The following is a 24,229-nucleotide window of genomic DNA, read 5'->3' as shown; positions in this document are numbered from 1 at the left end:
TTTTCAACTATTGAAAATAATGACCCGAAGAAAAATACATGTAGGTTATTTTATTTTAACTTAATACTGAAACTGAATATTGATAAGAGGTAAAAAACCCACAAAAATTCAATTATTCACTATTCATTTCCATTGGAACGTTCAACTTTTCACATTTACACCTTCCCAATTTCCACAACATCAAGTCATTCAACTTATTCAACTCACATTCACCTTTTCAACACCCTCAAAATTCCTACTTCCCACACATTCACCTCATTCACACTTTAAAAAGCCACACAATTTCACCATTCATTTCCAGTGGACCAGTGTTATTGTCCGTTGGTCTGTCCAGTTCGGCGGCCATCTTCGGCAGGGACATTAGCTAGACTGGGAATAATCACCCCGAGGTCTCACCAGTGTGTCGGCCACCTTGGGAAGGGACATTAGCTAGACTGGGGATACTCACCCCAAGGTCTCCCCAGTGCGGCGGCCATTTTGGACAGGGACATTAGCTAGACTGGGGATACTCACCACGAGTTCTCCCCAGTGTGGCGTCAATCTTGGACAGGGACATTAGCTAGACTGGGGATACTCATCCCAAGGTCTCCACAGTGCGACGGCCGTCTTGGGAAGCGACATTAGCTAGACTGGGGATACTCACCCCGAGGTCTCCCAAGTGCGGTGGCCATCTTGGTCAAGGACAATAGCTAGACTAGGGATACTCACCCCAGGTCTCCACAGTGCGGCGGCCATCTTGGGAAGGGACATTAGCTAGACTGGGGATACTCACCCTGAGGTCTCTCCAGTGCAGCAGCCATATTGGGGGGGGGGGGGAAATCAACAGGAAGTGACCCATATTCAACAGGAAGTGACCCCAAATGATCCGGAAGTGCCCCCAAATGACCCGGAAATGGACTGGAAGTGACCCAAATGACTTGGAAATGGACCGAGAGTATCCCAAATGACCCGGAAATGGACCGTAAGTGACCCAAATGACCCGGAAATAGACCAGAAGTGACCCAAATGACCCGGAAATGGACCGTAAGTGACCCAAATGACCCGGAAATAGACCAGAAGTGACCCAAATGACCCGGAAATGGGCCAGAAGACTTTTCTTCCCTTCTTATTTTTTATGTCCTCCTCATTCCAGGATATTTTCTATAATTTGAGGTCATTCAACTTCATTCAACTACATTTAGTATCATTTCAACGCATTCCACAGTTTTTCAAAGAGGTCATTCAACTTCATTCAGTATCATTCAACTTCATTCCACTTAATTCTACTTCATTTCAATTAATTACTTTTCATTCAATTTCATTCCACTTAATTCAGTTTCATTCAACTTAATTCAGTATCATTCAACTTCATTCAACTACATTCAAATCAACTTCATCCCACTTCTTTCTACTTCATTTCAATTCATTCCTTTTCATTCAATTTAATTCAACTTCATTCCACTTAATTCAGAATCATTCAATTTCATTCAGTATCATTCAACTTAATTCAGTATCATTGGGACAGTATTGGGACATCCCGATTTTTCATCCCCACGTGTCCCTAATGAAGCGGCCATGTTGTTCAAAAGCATTGGGACACACCGATTTTTCATCCCCAGGTGTCCCTCATGAAGCAGCATTATTGTTCAAAAGTATTGGGACACGAATTGTCATCCCCAGGTGTCCCTAATGAAGCAGCCATGTTGTTCAAAAGTATTGGGACACCCAGGATTTTCATCCCCAGGTGTCCCTAATGAAGCGGCCATGTTGTTCAAAAATATTGGGACACCCCGATTTTTCATCCCCATGTGTCCCTAATGAAGCGGCCATGTTGTTCAAAAGTATTGGGACACCCCGATTTTTCATCCCCAGGTGTCCCTAATGAAGCGGCCTTGTTGTTCAAAAGTATTGGGACACCCCGATTTTTCATCCCCATGTGTCCCTAATGAAGCGGCCATGTTGTTCAAAAGTATTGGGACACCCCGATTTTTCATCCGCAGGTTCCTTCCTTCCCGATATTCCTTGTTTCCTTCCTTCCTTGCTTCCTAGTCCTTTCTTCCTCATTTGTTCGCCTCATCCTTTCCTTCCTACTATTTTGTATTCTTACTTTGATTTCTTTCTTGCTTGTTTCCCTGCTATCTTGGCTCCTTGCTTCCTCCCTTCCTTTGATTCTATCATTCTTTGTTTTCCTTCTTTTTTCACCCAACTTCCTTCTTTCGTTGTTTCCTTACTTCCTCTTTTCTTGTTTCCCTTCTGATTTTTTTCAAAGTCATTCAACTTCATTCTACTTCATTCAACTTCGTTCCAACGCATTCTACGGTTTCCATTCAGCTTCCTTCGCCTTCACGCAATTTCTCTAGAAATTGCATTCTCTAGTTGTAAGAGTTGTACTGAGTCGAGTGGTCATTTATTTGAGCAAAGTTACAGCGCTCGCTCGCTGGACGTGAGCATAGTGCACGGCCACCGGCCCCGCGAGCGTAGCGCACAGCCGCCAGCCCCGCGAGCGTAGCGCACGACCGCCGGGCCCGCAAGCGTAGTAGCGCATGGTCGCCGGCCCACGAGCATGCTCCGTTGAGTTAACAGCTTCTTCCTCGTTGGTTTAAAAGCTGCTTCTTCTTTGGTTTTGGAGGCGGAAGAGCGCTGCCTACATCACGCACCATGCTGCGATCGGGTTTGTTTTTCTTTTTTTCTCTCGAACGTTTTATCGAAGGCATTTTCTATTGGTATCGATCACGTGTCAATTGCGATACATATCGATATCGAATTATCGGCCCAGCCCTAATTCGAACAATATAATGACTCCAAACACACTTTGCAAGAAGACCATTCTCTTACTAAAGAAGCAGAGTGTAAAGGTGATGGATTGGCCAACATGTCTCCCGACCAAAACCCTATTGAGCATCTATGGTGCATCCTCAAGTGGAAGGATAAGGAGCACACGGTCTCTAATATTGACTACATTTACATGGAGTCAATATTTGGGTTAAGGTCAATATTCCGATTTCTGAGTCATTCGGAACAACCTGTTTACATGGCTGGAACGGGGAGAGTTATCCCCCACATTTAAATAACCCGATTGAAACGGGGACGCGCGGACGGCGTGACGCAATTTACATCATCTCTGCTTGTTACTTGCTTCTGTCAATAAAACACATTATACTGTATTCATGTCACTCACCGCACGAATGTGGCAGACAGTTTCCTCCTCGCTTTAAAAGTGTGGTGTCGTACAATCTAGCTTCCGCCATATTTTTTTTAGCACTAAACTTTCCAGTGGGTTGCGTGCCAAACAGTGCACATACAAGCACTTCCTGTACTACAAAGACCAAGATTCCTTGCGTTTGTTGCATCATTCCCAAGACTCATGGCTGTACTAGCTCAAAAGGGTTCTTCAACTCAATACTGAGCGCAGGGTCTGAATACTTATGACCATATGATATTTCAGTTTTTCTATTTTCATAAATTTGCAAAAAAAATTATGTCAAGATGGGGTGCTGAGTATACATTAGTGACAAATAAAATGAACTTTTTGGATTTTGGAAAATTGCTGCAATGACACAGAAAGGGAAACATTTCACGAGGTCTGAATACTTTCCGTACCCACTGCTGGCGTCGGGTGGAATCCTCATATCCCAATACGTTTCACTGTTCAGGAGACCCAGACAATGTCACGTTTGGTCAAACATTAACATTGCATAGTCAAAGAGACCAAGCCATTTCTAACACTTTTTATTCAACATTAAATTGTAAAAGTAATAGCCACATTTGTGCACTGACCAGTAGTATAGATTTGTGAAAAAATATTACCTTTTCCCAAATTGTGACATAGGAGGTTTCGGCCCATTTACTCACCCACTGCTTGGTTAATCTAATAATGCAACGGCAACATTTATGCCATTATTTTCAGTGTATGGAGATTCTTCAATCAATGAAAAACAAAAGTGCACTTACTGTAATTATGAAGTTTTAAATACAATATTACAGAGGTATGAGGAGGTTTGTAAATACAAGCTACAGATGAGAATTTTCCATACAAATTATTGCTTTGATATACTGGCTGCAAATTTTATTTTATTATTATTTAAATTTTATGCATCTTTATTAGAATTCGTTTGTCTTTTAACATTGCACAAATTTCTGACACTCCCTATCAGTAGTACTTGTATACTATCACATTTTTCACATATCCACGCAGCTTTAACTGGGAAGGCACTTCATTAAAAACAATTTGTAGAATATTTTCATGTGTTAAGTCTGTTTTCTGTCATTTTAGGCTGTTCAAACTTTCTAACTAGTGTCAATCTCTTTAGGTTATAAATTCATGCACAGAAGTATGGCAGAACGTTTGTCGTGAGCTGGGCTGGAGGATTGATGAGTCCATTCAGGATGCATCCCATTGGAAGGGTGTCTACCTTAAAGCTAAACTGCGTATGGTCCAACTGAAGGATCAGAAGGCCTTTGAAACATCTTCACTCATTGGCCACAGTGCTCGTGTGTATGCTCTCTATTATAAGGATGGTCTTCTCTGCACAGGTATGCTGTTGATTAATTTACAATGATTTCCGACATGTAAAAAAGCTCAACCACAAACGACACGCCCTCCGCAGTTTTAATACCCTGGCAGAATTTGTAAGATGTGTTCAGTTTTTTACATAATACATGAGTTGTCAGGCAAAATACATTTATTTTCAGTGGGATTCATTTTAAACCAGGAGACATTTTAGTATAACACAATCATTTAACAAGCAAAGCAATAAAAACACAAGTTGTTCTCCGTTCAGTCATATTTTCAGAAACATTTCCAATACACATGTAGTATATTTTATACAAGGTATATCAAGTTATTAGCACAACAGTACATTTAGTTAAGAAGCACAGTAGAATGATGTATGGTTAATTGTATTGTTTGCTATGCTACTATGTTTACACAAATGTGATAGGGATGTTTCATAACACTTTTTTCGGACCGGTAACAGTACGAGTTCTCAACTCTTGATAGTCACCGATATAGATACCAGATACAGAACATTTGTATTAAACCAGTAACAGATAATTATAAAGAATATAAAGTATGCATCCCAATATATAATTTTCCTTAAAATTGCATTGTATTATTAGCATTTTCTATTATCTTTTTTTCAATTTGGTCATATAATACATATTTTCAGTAGAACACAGTATAAGATGAATTTGAAAAAATACATAAAATGAAACACAGAAAAAGTACCCATTAAAAATATGTGGTCGTACAAACTTATTTTCAAGGAATAAAGTGAATTGCAAATAATTACATTGAATGCAACAGTGCTTCAAGTAACATTTAGGAATACTGTAAAATCTCGTGCATAATACGCATCCTACGTCCCCCCCATCCACCCACCGCCCCAAAAGAGTATTACACATGGTAGCGTTGTCACGATACCAAAATTTTGACTTTGATACTACAGTTGACCTGCATAAAGTACCTCGATACCGGGACTGAAACGGTACCTCGACAAAAATCTAAAATTAGCAGAAAAAGCAAAGAGAGAGAAAATAGCTTCAAAATATTATGTTTTTATAATTTTTTTTAATTAATTCAAAGTATATGATATGCATCTGTTTGTGGGCCTGTGGGGGAGTGAGATAAATACTCACAGTTTCTTTCTATACTTGATTATTTATATTTTATAGACTAGTTCACATGTATTTATTTACAAAGGGGTGCTTGTATTCGCAATACAGGCATCCAATGGGCCGCCACAAAAAGTGAAATCCTTAAATGCCCACTTGCAGGGAAAATTACATTTTTACATTTTAACAAGAACGGCTCATGATTTTGCAGTGAAACAAAACCAGGACGACTTGTCGCAAGGACATTTTGAACATGTTTAAAATTCCCTTGCAACAAGAAAATTAACGGCAAACGTCTGCCGAACGTCTGTTGACTCTTTGGCGAATGTTTGTGACGAACGAACCCTGGCGAACCCTGACGTGAACGCGCATTTTTCTGCCTTCGCCAACAGTCGGAAATGTTCGCCCCTAATTGGGATACGAGCTTTGGAGTTGGAGAGGGGGGCCTATATTTGATGGTTAGCCCCGGGGCCTGTGGGTAGGTAAAGGTGACCCTGCCCCTGGCATAGAATATAAGAATCATAGAAACACATCATTTGCATAATAATTTGGAATGCTGTGTTTATTACTGAAGTCACAATTTTGATATTGGAATGACACTAACTGTATGTTGTCTACTTTCCAGGATCTGATGATCTCTCTGCAAAATTATGGGATGTACGTACTGGGCAATGCATTTATGGAATTCAGACTCACACCTGTGCCACAGTGAAGTTTGATGAACAGAAGCTTGTGACTGGATCCTTTGACAACACTATTGCATGCTGGGAATGGAGCACAGGGGCCAAAATTCAGCACTTCCGTGGCCATACAGGAGCAGGTTGGTTGAGTCAACAGGCTTGCTGTGGATTGAGAATGATTATATAAATCATAAATAAATTTGACCAATTGTTGATTGAATACAGCTCTAGACCAGAGGTCAGCAATCTTTTTCACTCAAAGAGCTATTTCGACCCGATTACCATGGAAAAGAAAACACTGGGAGCCGCAAACACTTTTTGACATCTGAAATGATTATTATATATATATATATATATATATATATATATATTGCCCACTATATTGCCCACTATATATATATATATATATATATATATATATATATATATATATTAGGGATGGGACGAGACAAAAATCCCACGAGACGAGATGTCTCACGAGATTGAGTCCGCGAGAACAAGACAAGACGAGATTTTTGCTCAATTTCGAATATAAAAAAATACATAATTCTTAGTATATTCTCATAATTTTCAGTTTTCACTTTTTTTTTTATCGAACAGAGCAAGAAAATTAATCATCTAGCACTAAAGTACAAATGCAAACAGGAGTCACTTTCGTTACATGCTCTCAAATATTGCTGCATTAACAGCTAAAGCTGAGATCTTTCCTCTTATTGAATACTTTGACAAAATTTAACTGTGCTCGTAGGGCAGTAACTCAATTGTACTGTATATAGTGTTTTATGTTAATTTATTGGCTTTATTTATATATATTTGATATATTTGTTCATATGTATTGATATATTTATTAATAGATGTATCACTGCCTCTTATTGTTTTTCTTACTTATTGTATTGTTTGTAAAGTGCTTTGTTACAGCTCTAGCTGTTATGAAATGCACTATATAAATAAAATTGTATTGTATTGTAGAGTTCAACTTGTTTCTCAGTCTATCTTCAACAAGAGGAATGTCACTGCGTCTGTGTCAAGATTTCTGCAACTCGTCGTAGTTCTGGGCTCCTCAGAGCTGCAGATACGGCACCCCGCTGCTCTAGATCGCGAGCCATCATGTCCAAAGAGTTGTTGCAGCGCGTGATTACGTCCATAATTAGTTTGTGCATGGGCAGCTCGAACTGTCTATATTTAGACGTCAAAAGTGCTGCTGCTGTTGAGCATCGGTGAAAAAAAGAAAGTATACGCTTGGCACGTCTAAAGAAACATGATAGGCGGCCAACTTTGGACCAGCTGCACTAGCGTTACGTTCATTGCCTGCACGATAAGCACTTAATGTGTGGCTCAAAGCCAGCCTCACATATCGCCACATCCATGTTGCGAGCATTGTCGGTCACAACAGCGACTCCGTGATTTGGCCTCGGAAGTTCCCATTCGGTGACAGCTCCTTTTAGGACGTCTGGTATATCCACCCGGACTCCAAAACACCGTCAAAAGAAAATAGATCTCATGCTGTGCAGGGACGAGAAATCCTGTGGCGTTCTAATCCCGCGAGATCTCGTATCTCGCCCCATTCCTAAAATACAGTGAGATATATATATATATATATATATATATATATATATATATCCGTAATGAACAGAAAATCACCAGTACACACTAGGAGATATGACAAAGTTCAACTAAGGACAATGTCAAAAACTTGGACCAAGGAACAAAGCAACAACTTTATATATATATATATATATATATAACTAAATATATAACTAAAAAAAAAAGAGGAGTCTACTACCAGTACCGAGAATGTAACAAACTTTCTGGCAAGGTGTGGAATTCAGACCGGATTAGCGTCGTGAAATCCTGAGCTCCCGCTCGCCAGCAGTTGGACTGGATTGCATTTCGGTTTTCAATGGCTGTGTAAAGGATGAATGGCGATGATGTAGTGAATCTAATTGTGTCTAAACAATAAACACTTGGGATCACTAAAAAGACCGGCATTGTGTGAACGAATTTTTCCGGACGAAACATATGGTATCACTAGTTGGACGAGATAGGAAGGTGCAAAATCTTGATATCACATCTCAAGTGGACTGGGAGCCAATGCAAATAGGCTAGTATCGGAGTAATATGATCGATATTTCTTGTCCTTGTCACGAGTTTAGTTGCAGCATTTTGGACTAGCTGTAGACTTTTAAACCCAGACATTCGAAGACCAGAGAGCAAAATGTTACAATAATCAAGGCGAGACATAACAAACGCACGGATTATGATTTCTGCATCACTATTCGATTCGTAGTGTAATGGTGTAATTAAGGAAAATAATTGGCTTATAAAAAAAATATGAAAAATGACCCACGTAATTGCAGCCTTTATAAAGGATTTGCTTATGATGGTTTGTGAATCACAGTTTTAAATAAATCTGTTCCATACACACATAAAGTAGGTTCAAAGTTTTGAAACCCATCACCCTGATTTTTTTTGTTTCGTTGTTTAGGATGGTTGTACCAATGATTTGAATGTTTTACACAGTGTCGGATTTAGGTAACCAAATCCTTATTACAGGTGTGTACTCTTTTGATGATGAAAGGGGGAAACTGCATTCTATTGTTGAAGTAAGGAAAAGTATCTTTATACAACACGTCAATGAGTTATAGTTGGACTGGCCCTTTTCCTTGGCAAAAGTACACCCGGGTTATTTTATTCTAACAGCTGTTAAATGAGTCCATGAGTCTCAAGGACAGTTTAATACAAACAGGAATAGATACAAACAATTGCAATACCAGCGCTGGGGAGAATATGGGCAGTCACAAGCCAGAAGCCTAGTGACGCCAGAGGATTCTCGCAGAGGAGTGTCTTCCTCTTCCTTATTCTGTATAATGTTCTGTATATTCTCTGTTAAACTTGGTGCTGTCATCGTAAAAGCAGAAAGTGTGAATCATGACCAAGCTATGTGTGTGCCTGCAGATAAGAAAACAGGATATACTCTATGTAGATTGTGGCGGTCTTGAAAGGGACTGACTGGAATGTGCTGTCACTTTCAAGAGGAAAATAGTGCGTCCTAACAGTTGACGTATAGTTAATGTGAGCCTACTGGTAGAAGAACACTAGTTTGCCATGAGAGATTATCGAGTGTGCTGCAGAAAATTGTCGTTTCAAGTGCTGTCAACGTCCTCTGAGGATGCAATACTGCTTGTGCCCCCAATTAATGTGATTTCCCTTTACAGTATAAGTGTGTGATCTTCTCTGTGGGTGCAGCAAAAAAAATTACACCAGCAAGAAATTTGTATTTTCCCTTGACGTATTATAATTTTTCTGACACGTGGTTACAGGTCTGATAATATCGCTTTAAAATCGCTAAATATACTGCATCCAACGATAATTGACATTCTTATCAATAAACATTGTTAATTTATCAACTGTATTTGTCATAGACAGACCATGATTAGCACAGTCCAAAAAGCTAATGCCACTTTGAGTTCAGTTTAGGTTTAGGGACTTATACCGCTCCACCTTGTCATTTTGCTTGGCAGTACAAAATCAACTTAGACAGTGACACTTGTTTTTTTATGCCACAAAATTATAAAATGTATTCAAATTAATTGAATTTGGGTAATTTGGTTTTTGTCTGCTCAGTTTTCAGTGTGGACTACAATGATGAGATGGACATGCTGGTGAGCGGCTCTGCAGACTTCACTGTGAAGGTCTGGGCTTTGGCAGCTGGCGTCTGTCTCAACACTCTGACTGGACACACTGAATGGGTTACCAAGGTCTTCTAACAATTTACTTTTTTTGAGAGACACGTTCATGACTATCGGCAGACATTTTTCTTACATTTCAAAATGCCTTTATAATTTATGGTTCACGGCTGTTATTTTTTTATGAACTGCTGTTAAAAAAAGGAATTTGGTGATGTCATTATCTGCATTCCTAATCAAATTTGACATTGCACTTCACCCACTCAAAAATTTCAAATATGCTGAAAATGTTCTGTACACCCTCATTAGTATAAATACAGTATTCTGATTAATATTGCATTTGTGAAATGTGGATTAAGATGGAAAATCCATCCGCCCATCTCGTTTTGGCCATTGTTCCACTTGCTGTTGACTGAAATTGACATCAGAGTGCCTAAGGGGCTCAACTTACGAATGTCACATGACCAAAACCAGACAACAGGTGATCCGTGATTAGTCGTTTACTGAGCTCTTTAGCACTGTGATGTCATTTCAGGTGACAGCAAGTGTCAAATTGGCCACCCCCTGAGATGGATAAAAACGGGTGAATTTTTCTGCTTAATTCATCTTTCACATGTCGTCGCTGTCCAGTAAAAAACACGTATGTCCACCTTTTTCAATTTTCTTATTTTTACATGAATGGTGTTTCCGCGTGAAAGACATCGCATTGAAAAATTATTTTTCCAAAATTGGACATAAGTGTTTTTCACAGGACAGCGACAATATGCAATACTAAGCAGAATGCAATATTTAAAGTGTGTGTGTGCGTGTGTGTGTTGGGGGTAGGGTGCATAGAACATATTATCGTAAAGAACATTTTTGACTTGACTTCTGCTTTATAATTGGGATCAAGTGCATCCTGTTTTCACTTATAATCAATCCACCTGTAGAATTCGGAGGGCACATACTGTACCAGTATATTTCAGGTCCCAGAACTGACAGTTCATGGCAGAGCATAGACCAAGTCACTAAAGTCTCAGTAATTGTCTGGCAACTCTCAATTTGGGGCAGAGACTTGGACAAGTTTGCTACATTCCTGCAGCTTTGGAAGTCCCATTGGGTACAGTGTTATTATTATTCTCATTATTATTGTTGATCATTTTCCAACGGAATAAGTCATGGCTCAATGCAAATATATCAGATTTGCGTTCAATTAAACAAGCTCAAATTTCATACTGATTAAGTACAGCCCTACTTTAAAAAAAAAAATATATATATATATTGTGTTTTTGTGCTGGTTTTGCAGGTGTACCAGCAAGACCAGGACTAAAACACAGCAAAACCAGCATATTCTGTGAGCACCTATGCTGGTCTATGATGGGGGTTGTTCACCAGGATTATTTGTGTCTAAATTAGAATCAAAATCATTATTTTGTGGTGACCCACAAGAGGTAGACCTGTATCTTTAAGGGAATGAGGGTAGTATGAAACTAGTTGGATCAAAGCAGTAATAGAGATCAAAGGTTGAAGTAGTAGTAGCTTGATGCTTGCAATGCAAAGAGTTCAGTTTTGTGTGGAGAGTAAAAGAGACATGACTAGCGAATGTTTGCAGAACCAATAGTGTATAAACAAGCAATAAAATAGTACAAAAAGAGCACTGTTGTGTTCTTAGCCGAATGCATGGCTGCGCCGGCTCGTGTTAGTACTACTTGGCTATTATTATTAGGGCCCGACCGAGGTGGATTTTTTTAGGCTGATGATGTTTCTGCAACAATAGTATTGTTAGATTGGGTTGTTGTTGTTTGGGGGACAGATTTGAGTGAGGGAACAAGCGAGAGGAAGTGACCTTTTATTTATATCGTGGCGCTCACGAGTCAGAGGGAGTAGAAAGATAAGATAAGATAAGATAAGAATGCCTTTATTGATCCCACAGTGGGGAAATTTTCATTGTTACAGTAGCAAAGATATAGGTCACACAGGGGCGGCGGCATAATGTGGCCATTAATGTATAACATTGACGGCAAACATTTAGGACGCAGTAACATGTGTATATACACACCAACCTACATCTGCATAAAAAATATGAGGAACACTCATTTCGGCCTGTACATAGTACAGAGGAAAAAATACTCTAAGTGACAGTGCTGCAGTGCTGTAGTGAAATGTAAGGAACAGCATTGGATAAAAATAAAACTAGACTAACAGTAGTGGGGAATGTTGAGTATTGCACGGTATTACAGTAGTGGGGAATATTGGGTATTGCACGATATGAGCTCAGGTGCAGGACTGCACAATTGCCCTAATGTCCGCCAGTTTGTAGAGACTACACAATGTTCTTGTTAAAGAGTCTGACAGCAGCAGGCAAGAAGGAACGGCGGAATCTCTCCTTTGCACAGCGAGGGTGTAACAGTCTGTCACTAAAGGTGCTGTGGAGTGCTGTTAGGGTGCCCTGGAGGGGGTGGTCCGGGTTGCCCAGCATTGATGACAGCTTGGCCAAATCCCTCCTGTCCCCCACCGAGTCCACAGAGTCCAGGGAGCAGCCCAGGACAGCCCTCTTGACCAGTTTGTCCAGCCCCTTCTTGTCCCGGGCCGAGACGCCGCCTGCCCAGGTGGCCACTCCCTGGAAGATGACTGATGCAACCACCGAGTCATAAAAGTTCCTGAGGAGTGTCCCCTGAACCTCAAAAGACCTCAGTCTCCTGAGTAGGAAGAGTCTGCTCTGACTCTTCCTATAGAGGGCGTCTGTGTTGTCGCTCCAGTCCAGTTTATTGTTCAGATGAACACCCAGGTACTTGTAAGTTGAGACTCTCTCAACATCTGTTCCCCGGATATTCACTGGTGCAGGTGAAGAGTGCTGGCGCCTACCGAAATCCACCACCATTTCTTTGGATTTCCCCGCATTGATCAGGAGGCGGTTCTGCTGGCACCAGTCTACAAAACCCTGAGTAAGTTCTCTGTACTCCCGATCATCTCCGCCTGTGATGTGGCCGACAATCGCAGAGTCGTCAGAGAACTTCTGCAGGTGACAGGTAGGGGTGTTGTAGTTGAAGTCCGAGGTGTAGAGGGTGAACAGGAAGGGAGCCAAGACAGTTCCCTGTGGGGCCCCCGTGCTGCAGAGGAGCACGTCAGACACACAGTCCTGTGTCCTCACATACTGTGGCCGGTTTGTGAGGTAGTCCTGGATCCATGTGGTGAGGTGGTGGGCCACCCCCGCCCGCTCCAGCTTGTCTCCCAGAAGGGTGGGCTGGATGGTGTTGAAAGCACTGGAGAAATCAAAGAACATGATCCTCACAGTGCTCCCCGCCTTCTCCAGGTGGGAGAGTGAAGTGTGGAGGAGGTAGATGATGGCACCATCCACACTGATGCCAGGCTGATATGCGAACTGCAGTGGGTCCATTGAAGAGCTCACCAGGGGGCGCAGGTGGACAAGGACCAGTCTCTCCAGGGTCTTCATCAGGTGAGACGTCAGCACCACTGGTCTGAAGCTGTTGAGCTCCTTCGGGTGGGGGGTCTTTGGCACCGGGACCAGGCAGGATGTTTTCCATAGCTGGGGGACCCTGCCCAGCTTCAGGCTCAGGTTGAACATGTGCTGGACAATTCCACACAGCTGGTCTGCGCAGGATTTGAGGAGCTGGGGGTTGATGCCATCTGGACCCGCTGCCTTCCTCGCCTTCATCTTCTTCAGCTGGTTCCTCACCTGAGATGTTGTGAAGGCCAAGGCTGGGCAGGAGGGAGTGGTGGCTATCTGGTGTAGCTGGGAGCTGAAGACTGTGGAGAAAAGGGGGGAGGGGGTGACACGCCCAGCAGGAGGAGTAGGTGGAGGCTGAAGCAGGAGAGACTGAGTGGAGGCAGGCATCTGATCGAACCTATTGAAAAAGAGATTCAGCTCATTTGCCCACTGCAGGTCCCTCCCAGTCCGGGTCTTGGGTTGTCCGTGGCCTGAGATGGTCTTCAGGCCCCTCCAGACTCCCCTGGCGTTATTCTGCAGCAGCTGCTCCTCCATCCTCTTCCTGTAGGACCTTTTCCCCTCTCTGATCCTCCTCCTCAGCTGGCGCTGCACAGTCTTCCGCTCCTCTATGTTGCCTGACGCAAAAGCCCTCCTCTTCTCCTTCAGGAGAGCTTTTATGTCTGGTGTGATCCAGGGTTTGTTGTTGGAGAAACACCTTACTGTCCTGGTGGGTATGGTGTTCTCCATGCAGAAATTTATGTAGTCTGTAACAGTGTCCGTTAGACTACTAATGTCTTCCCCGTGAGCATCGCTGAATACTTCCCACGCAGTTGTGCTGAAGCAGTCCTTTAAGGCCTCCTCGGCCTCTCCAGACCATCTCTGAACCGTGCGGGTCACAGCTGGCTGCCTGCGGACCAAAGAGAGCCTGGAGAGCCACCAGGTTGTGATCAGCTTTGCCCAGCGGGGGCAGGGGCAGTGATGTGTATGCCTCCTTGGTGTTGGCATAGAAAAGGTGCATTAGTCCCCTGCTAATTTCACAAAAATATAACAATAACTAAAACGGTCTGTAAAACATATTGCATCCGTGATTTGTCGGTGCTGTTTGGTCTTATTATTATAAGGAGTTATGCTGGCGAAGGCGTCTGTAATTGTTTTTCGAGTAGATGAAGTTTCACCTTGGGTCCCACTTCTTAGTTTGAACTGCTCATACAGGGGCTTGTGATGGCGATTGCAGCAACAACGGCGAGGCATTGTTGGCAAAGGATGTGTTTTTGTTCTGAATCTTCCTTTTTATAGCCGAAATACTTTCATATTTTGGATGTTGACTTTCTTTTGGGGACTGAATCCACTGCCGTTTCTGCCGCTGTCGTCTCCTCCATGTCGCCTGTTATAGTGTTTTCAGAGCAGACAGGAGAGTGGAGGGGGAGGGCCGGTGACTGATTGGCAGGAAGGACGGGTGAGCGAAACAGGCTGTGTAAGCACGGAGTAGCTTGCTGCTTTTTTGAAGCAAAGTTTGCGTGTTTTAAGAAAAAAAAAAGTTCTTTTTTGAAGCAAAACAAAAGTTTGCGTGTTCTAAGACAAACATCTAACGTCCTACGATGTAACTACCGCGCATGCACACATCGCAATCGCGGTGTTCAAAAGATACATCGTGCAGGCCTAACTTAGGTTTAAACCTACATCTACACTGTTATCTCATAAACCTGACCAGGAAAATTATTATTACCATAGAGTAGCAGATTCATGAATGCAAAGTTAGCATGATACACACAGTAAGCAACACACAAACATACATTCAAATATGTTTCATTTCAAGGTAATTTTTGATTCATCAAAAGGCAAACGAAGTTTAGAGCTGCAGTTCCCATGTCGACCTCTTGGGGTCAGTCTTCATCCAGCACTGTCAATGTTCATCAGGGCTGGCCTCCTGCTGATTGCGAGAGGAACCATCTGGCATCCCGCTGGGGGAATCTCTGTTTCAGGGCCGTTCAAATCCACATCCATTGTCTGTAGAGGTGGTCCAGGCGACAAAGAGTGGCTCCTTATCGGGAGTTTGCGTCTTTCTGAGTCCTAGCATGTCCTTTTTAAGTCAAATGGCAGGGATTCCTTGGGGATTCAGTTGCTTTGAAGTGAAGCTGGAGCAGACTTTGTGGCAGTCCTGTCTGAATCTTATCTCCAGCCCTGGAGATGTGGTCCACATGAAGGCATATTCCTTACAACACATATGTCAAAGTCAAGGCCACATCCGGCCTGCAAGAAGGTTTTCTACGGCTCCTGGGATGATATTGCTTTATTATTAGATCCGGTCCGCAGCAAGCCGGTGTGGGTAGCAGATCTGATCGGGTCCTTTGCGCCTGCCGAAGACGTCACGCTTTAAAATATATTGGAGCTACTTCAAAGAACACGCCACTAGACCTAGTTTGATTATCATGTTTTTATTAGTCCAACCGGCTACTGTGGGCCACAGCCGATGCCAATACAGTACGACAACCGTTCAGTCAAAAAAGAGCAACGGCTCTCCTGTTCGTCCTCCGCAACTCTCGCTCGCATGCCCTCCCATCCAGCGAGCCGCGCGATGCATTTATTAACCTAGGAAACAACACAACTTGGCAAGACACAAATTCGACCACAGCACAGATAACCGAATTCGTTACACTATTTCTGTAATATATTTCTTTGCATCAATGTTTGCCACCCCATGGCTGTTCTACATGCTGACTGAAGACTTCTCGTCACTTTTCGTGGCTTTCAGAATCGGACTGTGGTGAAAAATTATTTGGAGTAAAACACACTTTATTAGAAATGCTTCATGTTAGAAATCTCACGTTGTTTTATTATTAGTAATTGTTGGCATTTGATAAATTCATTGAGTTTCGACATAGTGCTGAGATGTCCCACACTGTGAGCAGGCATTGAACGCTATTCGAGCGCTAAGTGTTGATAGTTAGTGACTTTTGTTTTCTCTTTCCTCTTCGACGCAGCTCGTAGTTTGTTCGTGCCAGCAAACTCAGTAGTTGCAGATTGCCCGTGTTTCACTACGTTTGTTGTTGTGTGTAAATGTTAAAAGGTGAGTTTAATCATTCAAGTTCGTGTCAGGTAACTGCTGTACATAATAGCCTAGATATGTTCTCGTGATGTCACGTTGATGAATACTAGTTAGTTATTTTGGCCCATATGCTAACTATTGTAGTGATGAAACGTGTGAATATGTATTGTATGTATTTGGCTGATTAATTTCTTAATACAGGGAATTGTAATGTTTAGGCATATTGTTAACAAATGGATATGCATTGGATGATGTTGCTAGGTTCTTCTTTGTCTGTGTTGTTGCAGACCACAATAAATAGTGTCAAGTGGATTACGGGCCTGTGTTTTCTGACAGGATCACCCACATTCATACCTTGCCACTCTAAAATAGGGTCAGCTGAAGACATCATACCAATCATATGATCCTCTCCGTTTTACTTCACATTATGTACAGTTCATACAGTCTTGCAGCCCGAGTCAACCAGAAAATTGTTTCCAGTTGGACAGGAGAAACGCAAACGGAAGTGACGTACGAGCTGCCTCACAAAAGTAGCGTAGCAGTGATGTACTTAATTTTGTATTTTATTTAGTAACTCAGAAGATAAAAACACAGCAGCCAGGGGGGTGACAAACATAGACGCAAAGAAATTTATTACAGATATATAAAGCGTGACATCATCAGCAGGCGCGAAGGACAATCTGGACATTTTAAAAGATTTCAATTAACATTCTATCAGTTCGGCCCTCAGCTTGTCGCAAAATTTTGTATTTGGCCCTCCGTCCATTTGACTTTGACATCCCTGCCTTACAACATACTATATCAATAAATAACATTTTAAAAAGGAGTACAATCAGTAAGAGTTAACAACAGAGAAAAAGTATAAATGCATAAAAAGTATCAAATTAAACTCAGGTAACCACAAAAAATGCTATATGTCTTAAATAGGGATAAAAGAAAAAATTAAAATAAATACTTGGCTTTAAACAAAGGCATCATAATGAGTTTAAAGCCAGACTAAAAAGGTGGAACTTCAGCCTCCTTTTAAAAATAGCGGTCCTGATGTTCTCTGGCAGGCTATTACGAGGGTCAAAGTCTTGGAAGGATGCTTCACTGTGGGTCCAAGAGTTGACTTTGGGTATTACTAAAATGCGAGTACCTGAGGGTCCGCAAGGGTTGACATGATCAAAGATCTGCTAGATAAGAAGGGTTTTATAAATTGATAAAATAACCCTAAAGTCATGTTAATTTTCATGCAGGTGATTCTACAGGAAAGTGAAGTGGAGTCTATGGTGCACAGTCCTGGTGATTACATCCTCCTAAGTGCTGATAAGTATGAAATTAAGGTAATGCTGATGTCCTCACTCTATCCACAACTGTTGTGATAAAAAATTGTAAATGGGGGCTGTGAGCCCAATATGCACTAATTAATAATTTCAGAACTTTTCATGATATCATGTAAAATGGCACCTGTGCAATTTAATTTAAAAGATTACCCTTAATGGTATAAAACAAAAAATTGAAAATTGTAAGATGAGAGGGAGTGCCCATAGGCCTATATTCATGAAAAGGCTCCAGTGCTTTCTGGCAAGTACTGGTTGGATAAAAACAGACAAGAATGTGTCTCCTATGTGATGTTATAGCAGTCATACTGTTTGTTTTTAATTTCTATACTGTTCTGGCCTTTCTTTTTGTCTGTCCCCTCACAGAACCCCTCACAAACCTTATTTGTGAAAAAGTATGTACTTGACCAAATTTGGACAAATGACTTTAATTAATTTAATTAACTTTAATTAATGGTACACAAAAATTGTTTGGTAAGATCATTGACCCTTGACCTACGTAAACAGATAAAGCCACCCAAGAGAAAGGGTGTTTAAGGTGACCAATTGCAAGTTTTTCTCCTCTTTTCATCTTCTCTGAATAGTGGCAACGTGGGAGCCTCAAAACAACTCTCAAATGACGTGAAATCAAAGATTGATATACATATATGTATGTATATATATATATATATATATATATATATATATATATATATATATATATATATATATATATATATATATATATATACATGTATGTATATATATATATATATATATATATATATATATATATACATGTATGTATATATATATATATATATATATATATATATATATATATATACACATATACATGTATATACATATATGAGCCATTCTACCGAATTGGTTTAAATTGCTGTCCCACAATGAAAAGACTTGCATATTTAGTAATATCTTATTATGATCTACTTTACCACAAGGCATTAATTGAGATACTATTAAACTGAATGTATAAAAAGTCATCTTTTATATGTCACTTCCTATTGGGAGGTGGCTGTCCCAATCTCTAACTCCTAAATTTCAATTCATGAAAAAAAATGTAGATTTTTGCCAATTTAAAAAATACTTTATTTTAATAGAACATTTTGGTTGCTTTTAAATGTATGGTGAAAGATTTACATTGATTTTGTAGATTTTTTTTTGAGAAGTTTTTATGTAAAAAAAATCCTGTCCCAACTTTTCATGTCACTACCGAAATGCAAAGAGTATTTGTCTGTAGGCAGGGCTTGGTTTTTTAGCCACATCCCAAGAAATTTCACCATTAAGAGACATTACCTTCATGTTCATCACCGGGCACATGGTGAGTAATTAATTGGCAGCATTATTAAGTTATGTGCCCTCCAAAGTCTGAAAATCAGCATGTGGTTTTAAGGACTGTCACTACCGAACACCTCATTTCGGCAATAAAATGAGCACTCTTGATTTTAATGCTAAATGTACTGTTTTCTATCTCTGTAAACATGCTCAAAACTGTCTGTGGTAGCCACGTTGTGCCTAGCATTGTTGAGTATTGTCAACAACTATCATAAAACGTCACTACTGAAACGGTCACTACCGAAATGTTTCGGTAGTGACATAATGGTTTCGGTAGTGACAATATGATGTTTATTTTTTAATAAAGTAAGTTTTAAATAATATAATACATAGATACATATGTCATGCATAGATCCTTCTGATTCTAACAATATTCTATTTCATATTTTACCTTAATTTGAAGAGAAAAATAAAACCGAAACAGTCACTACCGAAACATACAGAAAGGTTTCATTTGTGACATAATGGTTTCTTTAATGACAATATGATGTTTATTTTTGAATAAAGTAAGTTTTACATAATATAATACATAGATACATATGTCATGCATGGATCTTTCTGATTTTAACAATATTCTATTTCATATTTTATCTTAATTTGAAGGGAAAAATCAAACCAAAGCATTCACTACCGAAACATACAGATAGGTTTCGGTAGTGACAATATGATGTTTATTTTTTAATAAAGTAAGTTTTAAATAATATAATACATAGATACGTATGTCATACATAGATCTTTCTGATTTTATTTCAGATTTTATCTTAATTTGAAGGGAAAAACACCAAAATCTCAAAAAGACTAGCAGAGACAGAGTACAGCCGAAGGGTTAGAATGACCCAGTGAAATCCAAAGAATATTTGATAAAGAAAAGAGAAAGAAATAAGAGATGGAAGGAAGAAGGAAAGCTGAAGTCTACCAATGAAGTATCCAGCAGAGAACAAATTTAAAATGAAACAACACAGCCCTATCGGGAGCTATATTGCAGAAAGACACATTGTTTCAAAGATATGAGTTGACTCAGAGGTTTTGTACATACCCACAGGCACTCATAAAAGGCGGTGACTGGTTCCCAGCGTGAGATCGACCGAGAGCACAAGTGGATTTACTTTTTCCACACACTGTACTGTACGTGAGCTGACTTGGTGCGCATCATTGCAGCCTCTCGCTTAGTGTCGTCCACTATTCAAATGTGCCGTTGATTTAGTCAGAGTCAAGCCGGATACTTTCTCCTCCATATATGTAATGATGTGTTTGCTCTAACAAAGTTTTGCAAAAATCAGATAGTACAGTACAACAGCTGTGTTTATATGTCGTGAGCGCAGCACGCTCCCGGGCAGCCGGCACGAACGACTTAGACATCGCCAAATAAAGTGTGAAACTGTTAGTTTTGTCTTAGGTTGTCTTTAAACAGCTTACCTTAACTACAATCCCGCGTTGCATTTTATCCAAAGGACTTTATTGATGTTATTGTGCAAAGATAAAGTTAATGCATTAATGAAAGTTTTCACTTTCACTTTTCATGACGACGAAAAGCGTTTTAAAGTGCAGGATTGGATCAATTACGCTATGGCATCCTAGTTAAGGTAAGTCAATTTTATGGTAAAAAATTACAACTTTAACGTAGTGTTTAGCGAACGTTCCGTCGTGATCGTCAGCTGCCGCGGTCGGTCGAAGCTAAATTCACAGCATGCAGCTTGGTATTTATATTCTTTATTTGGCATTTTTATAGTTAAATTGATTGTTTAACAAGTATTTAGAAGTGTGGGAACCATGTCGGGGTTCGCAAAAGCGTAACAGAGGCGCAAATCCCCCCAAAATAAAACTGTACAATAAATATCATATAAAATAATAATCATAATTATAAGTCTGACTCTACTTTGCGGTTTTCACTTATCGCGGCGGGTTCTGTCCCCCCATTAACCGCGATGAATGAGGGATCACTGTATATTAGGGATGGGGCAAGATACGAGATCTCGCGGAATTAGAACGCCACAGGATTTCTCGTCCCTGCACAGCATGAGATCTATTTTCTTTTGACGATGTTTTGGAGTCCTGGTGAATATAGCAGACGTCCTAAAAGGAGCTGTCACCGAATGGGGACTTCCGAGGACAAATCACGGAGTCGCTGTTGTGACCGACAACGCTCGCAACATGGATGTGGCGATACGTGAGGCTGGCTTTGAGCCACACATTAAGTTCTTATCGTGCAGGCAATGGATGCAACCTAGTGCAGCTGGTCCAAAGTTGGCCGCGTATCATGTTTCTTTAGACGTGTCAAGCGTATAGTTTCTTTTTTTCACTGATGCTCAACAGCAGCAGCACTTTTGATGTCTAAATGAAGACAGCTCGAGCTGCCCGCACACAAACTAATTATGGACGCAATAACACGCTTGAACAACTCTTTGGACATGATGGCTCGCGATCTAGAGCAGCGGGGTGTCTTATCTACAGCTCTGAGGAGCCCAGAACTACGACGAGTTGCAGAAATCTTGACACAGACGCAGTGACATTCCTCTTGTTGAAGATCGACTGAGAAACAAGTTGAACTCTACAATACAAGACAATTTTATTTATATAGTGCATTTCATAACAGCTAGAGCTGTAACAAAGGACTTTAAAAACAATACAATAAAATAAAATAAAAACAATAATACATAATGAAACAGAATAATAAAACAGTGATACATCTATTAATAAATATATCAATACATATGAACAAATATATCAAATATATATAAATAAAGCCAATAAATTAACATAAAACACTATATACAGTACAATTGAGTTATTACCCCACGAGCACAGTTGGATTTTGTCAAAGTATTCAGTAAGAGGAAAGATCTCAGCTATAGCTGTTATTGCAGCAATATTTGAGAGCATGTAACGAAAGTGACTCCTGTTTGCATTTGCACTTTAGAGCTAGATGATTGATTTTCTTGCAGTCTGTTCAATAAAAAACATTTTGAAAACTGAAATTTTGAAATTTAGCACAAATCTCGTCTCGTCTCATCTCGCGGACTCAATCTCGTGAGACATCTCGTCTCGTGGGATTTTTGTCTCGTCCCATCCCTACTGTGTATATATATATATATATATATATATATATATAATTATTCTATATAATTTCTAGGGGTGTAATGGTACACTAAATCACGGTTCGTTTTTTTGGAAACTTCGGTTCGGTATATTTTCGGTACAAAAAAACAGATTTTTTTTTTTTTAATGTTTGTTTTGAAAAGGTGACAAGTCAACTGTCCTTTTAAATAAAAGCGAACCATTCGGGTGATATTCTAAGAAATTACACCAGAATAAAAAATACACTAACAATAAAGAGCTCTTAATTTTGTAAATTATTAAGACACTGAATTATTTAAACACTCAGCAGCAACAGCCTATGACACATCTAAGTATTCAAGTTAAAGCCAAGTTGTCATTACAGTACATTTATACACTTTTTGTGATGAAAAAAATACATACAATAACAGTTACAATTATTGCTAACTATATTAAAACAATTTTTATAATGAAAAAAATACAGTAACTTTTAAAAGTCAGAAATTGTTTACACTTTTTATGCACTGAAATCTCTAAATGTTCAACAGCATATTGTAACAAATTGGGTTATCTGTGTTGTGGGCGGATTTGTGTGTTGCTGATTTATGATGTTTCCGAGGTTCATGAATGCATCGTACGGCAAGCGAGTGGAGCAGCGGAGAAAGAAGAGCGTGAGCAGTTGTACTTGGATTAATAAAAACATGGTAATTAAACTGCGTCTGACGGCCTGTTCCTGGAAGACGCTACAATATGATAAATCTCGCTATTTAAGTTTGACGTTTTTGCTCCCTTGTATAAGAAACATTACCAGTCGGATGATGCCGTGCATGTTAGATGTGCTACCTGCCGCCCAGCTCGTAGCAATGTCGGCACACAACTTTCGGACTTAACCACGTAGCTTTCCCCATCGGCGATTTTAACAGGACAGGCAGAATGTTCCCAAACAGGAGACTGCAGTGTACGGGTACGGGGGGACCTTCGAGCTCTGGCTCTTTTTGGCTCTCACTGTTGTGCCGCCACTCTCCGCTCCCGCGTGCAACAGTCAATAGCTCCCTTGCGTAAGCTGGCGCTCATAAGTGGACCGAACCGAACGCAAGTGGACCGAACCGAACATGCCAACGTATTAATACACCCACGTGTACACATATATATATATATGTATGTATATATATATGTATATATATATATATATATGTATATATATATATATATATATATGTATATATATATATATATATATATATATGTATGTATATATATATGTATGTATATATATATGTATGTATATATGTATATATATATGTATATATATATATATGTATATATATATATATGTATGTATATATGTATATGTATGTATATATATATGTATGTATATATATATGTATATATATATATATGTATATATATATATGTATGTATATATATGTATATATATATATGTATGTATATATATATATATGTATATATATATGTGTATGTATATATATGTATATATGTATATATATATGTGTATGTATATATATGTATATATGTATATATATATGTGTATGTATATATATGTATATATATATATGTATATATGTATGTATATATATATATGTATGTATATATGTATATGTATATATATATATGTGTATGTATATATATGTATATATGAATATATGTATATATATATGTGTATGTATATATATGTATATATATATGTGTATGTATATATATGTATATATGTATATATATATGTGTATGTATATATATGTATATATGTATATATATATGTGTATGTATATATGTATATATATATATATATATGTGTATGTATATATACATATATATGTGCATATATATATATATATATATATATATATATGAAAATAAAACCAGATGCTCACGCCACCTCATCTTTCGATGCAGAGGAGTAGGAGTAGTGGCTGTACTCTGAGATCCTCTCCGATTGCAGACCTTCTCACCCTATCGCTAATGGAGTCCAGATACCCTGTTGGGGAAACTCATTTTGGATGCATGTATCCGCGATCTTATTGTTTCAGCCACGACCCAGCTCATGACCATAGGTCAGAGTGGGA

General features: G+C 39.5%; 1 protein-coding gene across 2 annotated transcripts in view; it reads left to right on the top strand.

The window, feature by feature from the left end:
- Positions 1 to 24,229, top strand: part of fbxw2 (F-box and WD repeat domain containing 2) — a 74,145-nt gene that overhangs the window by 40,133 nt on the left and 9,783 nt on the right. For both annotated transcript variants that reach the window (XM_086053832.1, XM_086053833.1), the window contains 4 exons: positions 4,290 to 4,512; positions 6,218 to 6,412; positions 9,897 to 10,030; positions 17,670 to 17,756. In XM_086053832.1, the coding sequence (XP_085909958.1) occupies positions 4,290 to 4,512; positions 6,218 to 6,412; positions 9,897 to 10,030; positions 17,670 to 17,756 (639 nt within the window). The remainder of the gene's footprint in view (positions 1 to 4,289; positions 4,513 to 6,217; positions 6,413 to 9,896; positions 10,031 to 17,669; positions 17,757 to 24,229) is intronic.

This window comes from Filicampus tigris, chromosome 15 (assembly GCF_054856515.1).
Source record: "Filicampus tigris isolate MCC_2025a chromosome 15, RoL_Ftig_1.0, whole genome shotgun sequence".
NCBI classification, from domain to species: domain Eukaryota; kingdom Metazoa; phylum Chordata; class Actinopteri; order Syngnathiformes; family Syngnathidae; genus Filicampus; species Filicampus tigris.
Note: the sequence above shows the minus strand (reverse complement) of the source record. Positions and strands in the feature narration are given on the sequence as shown.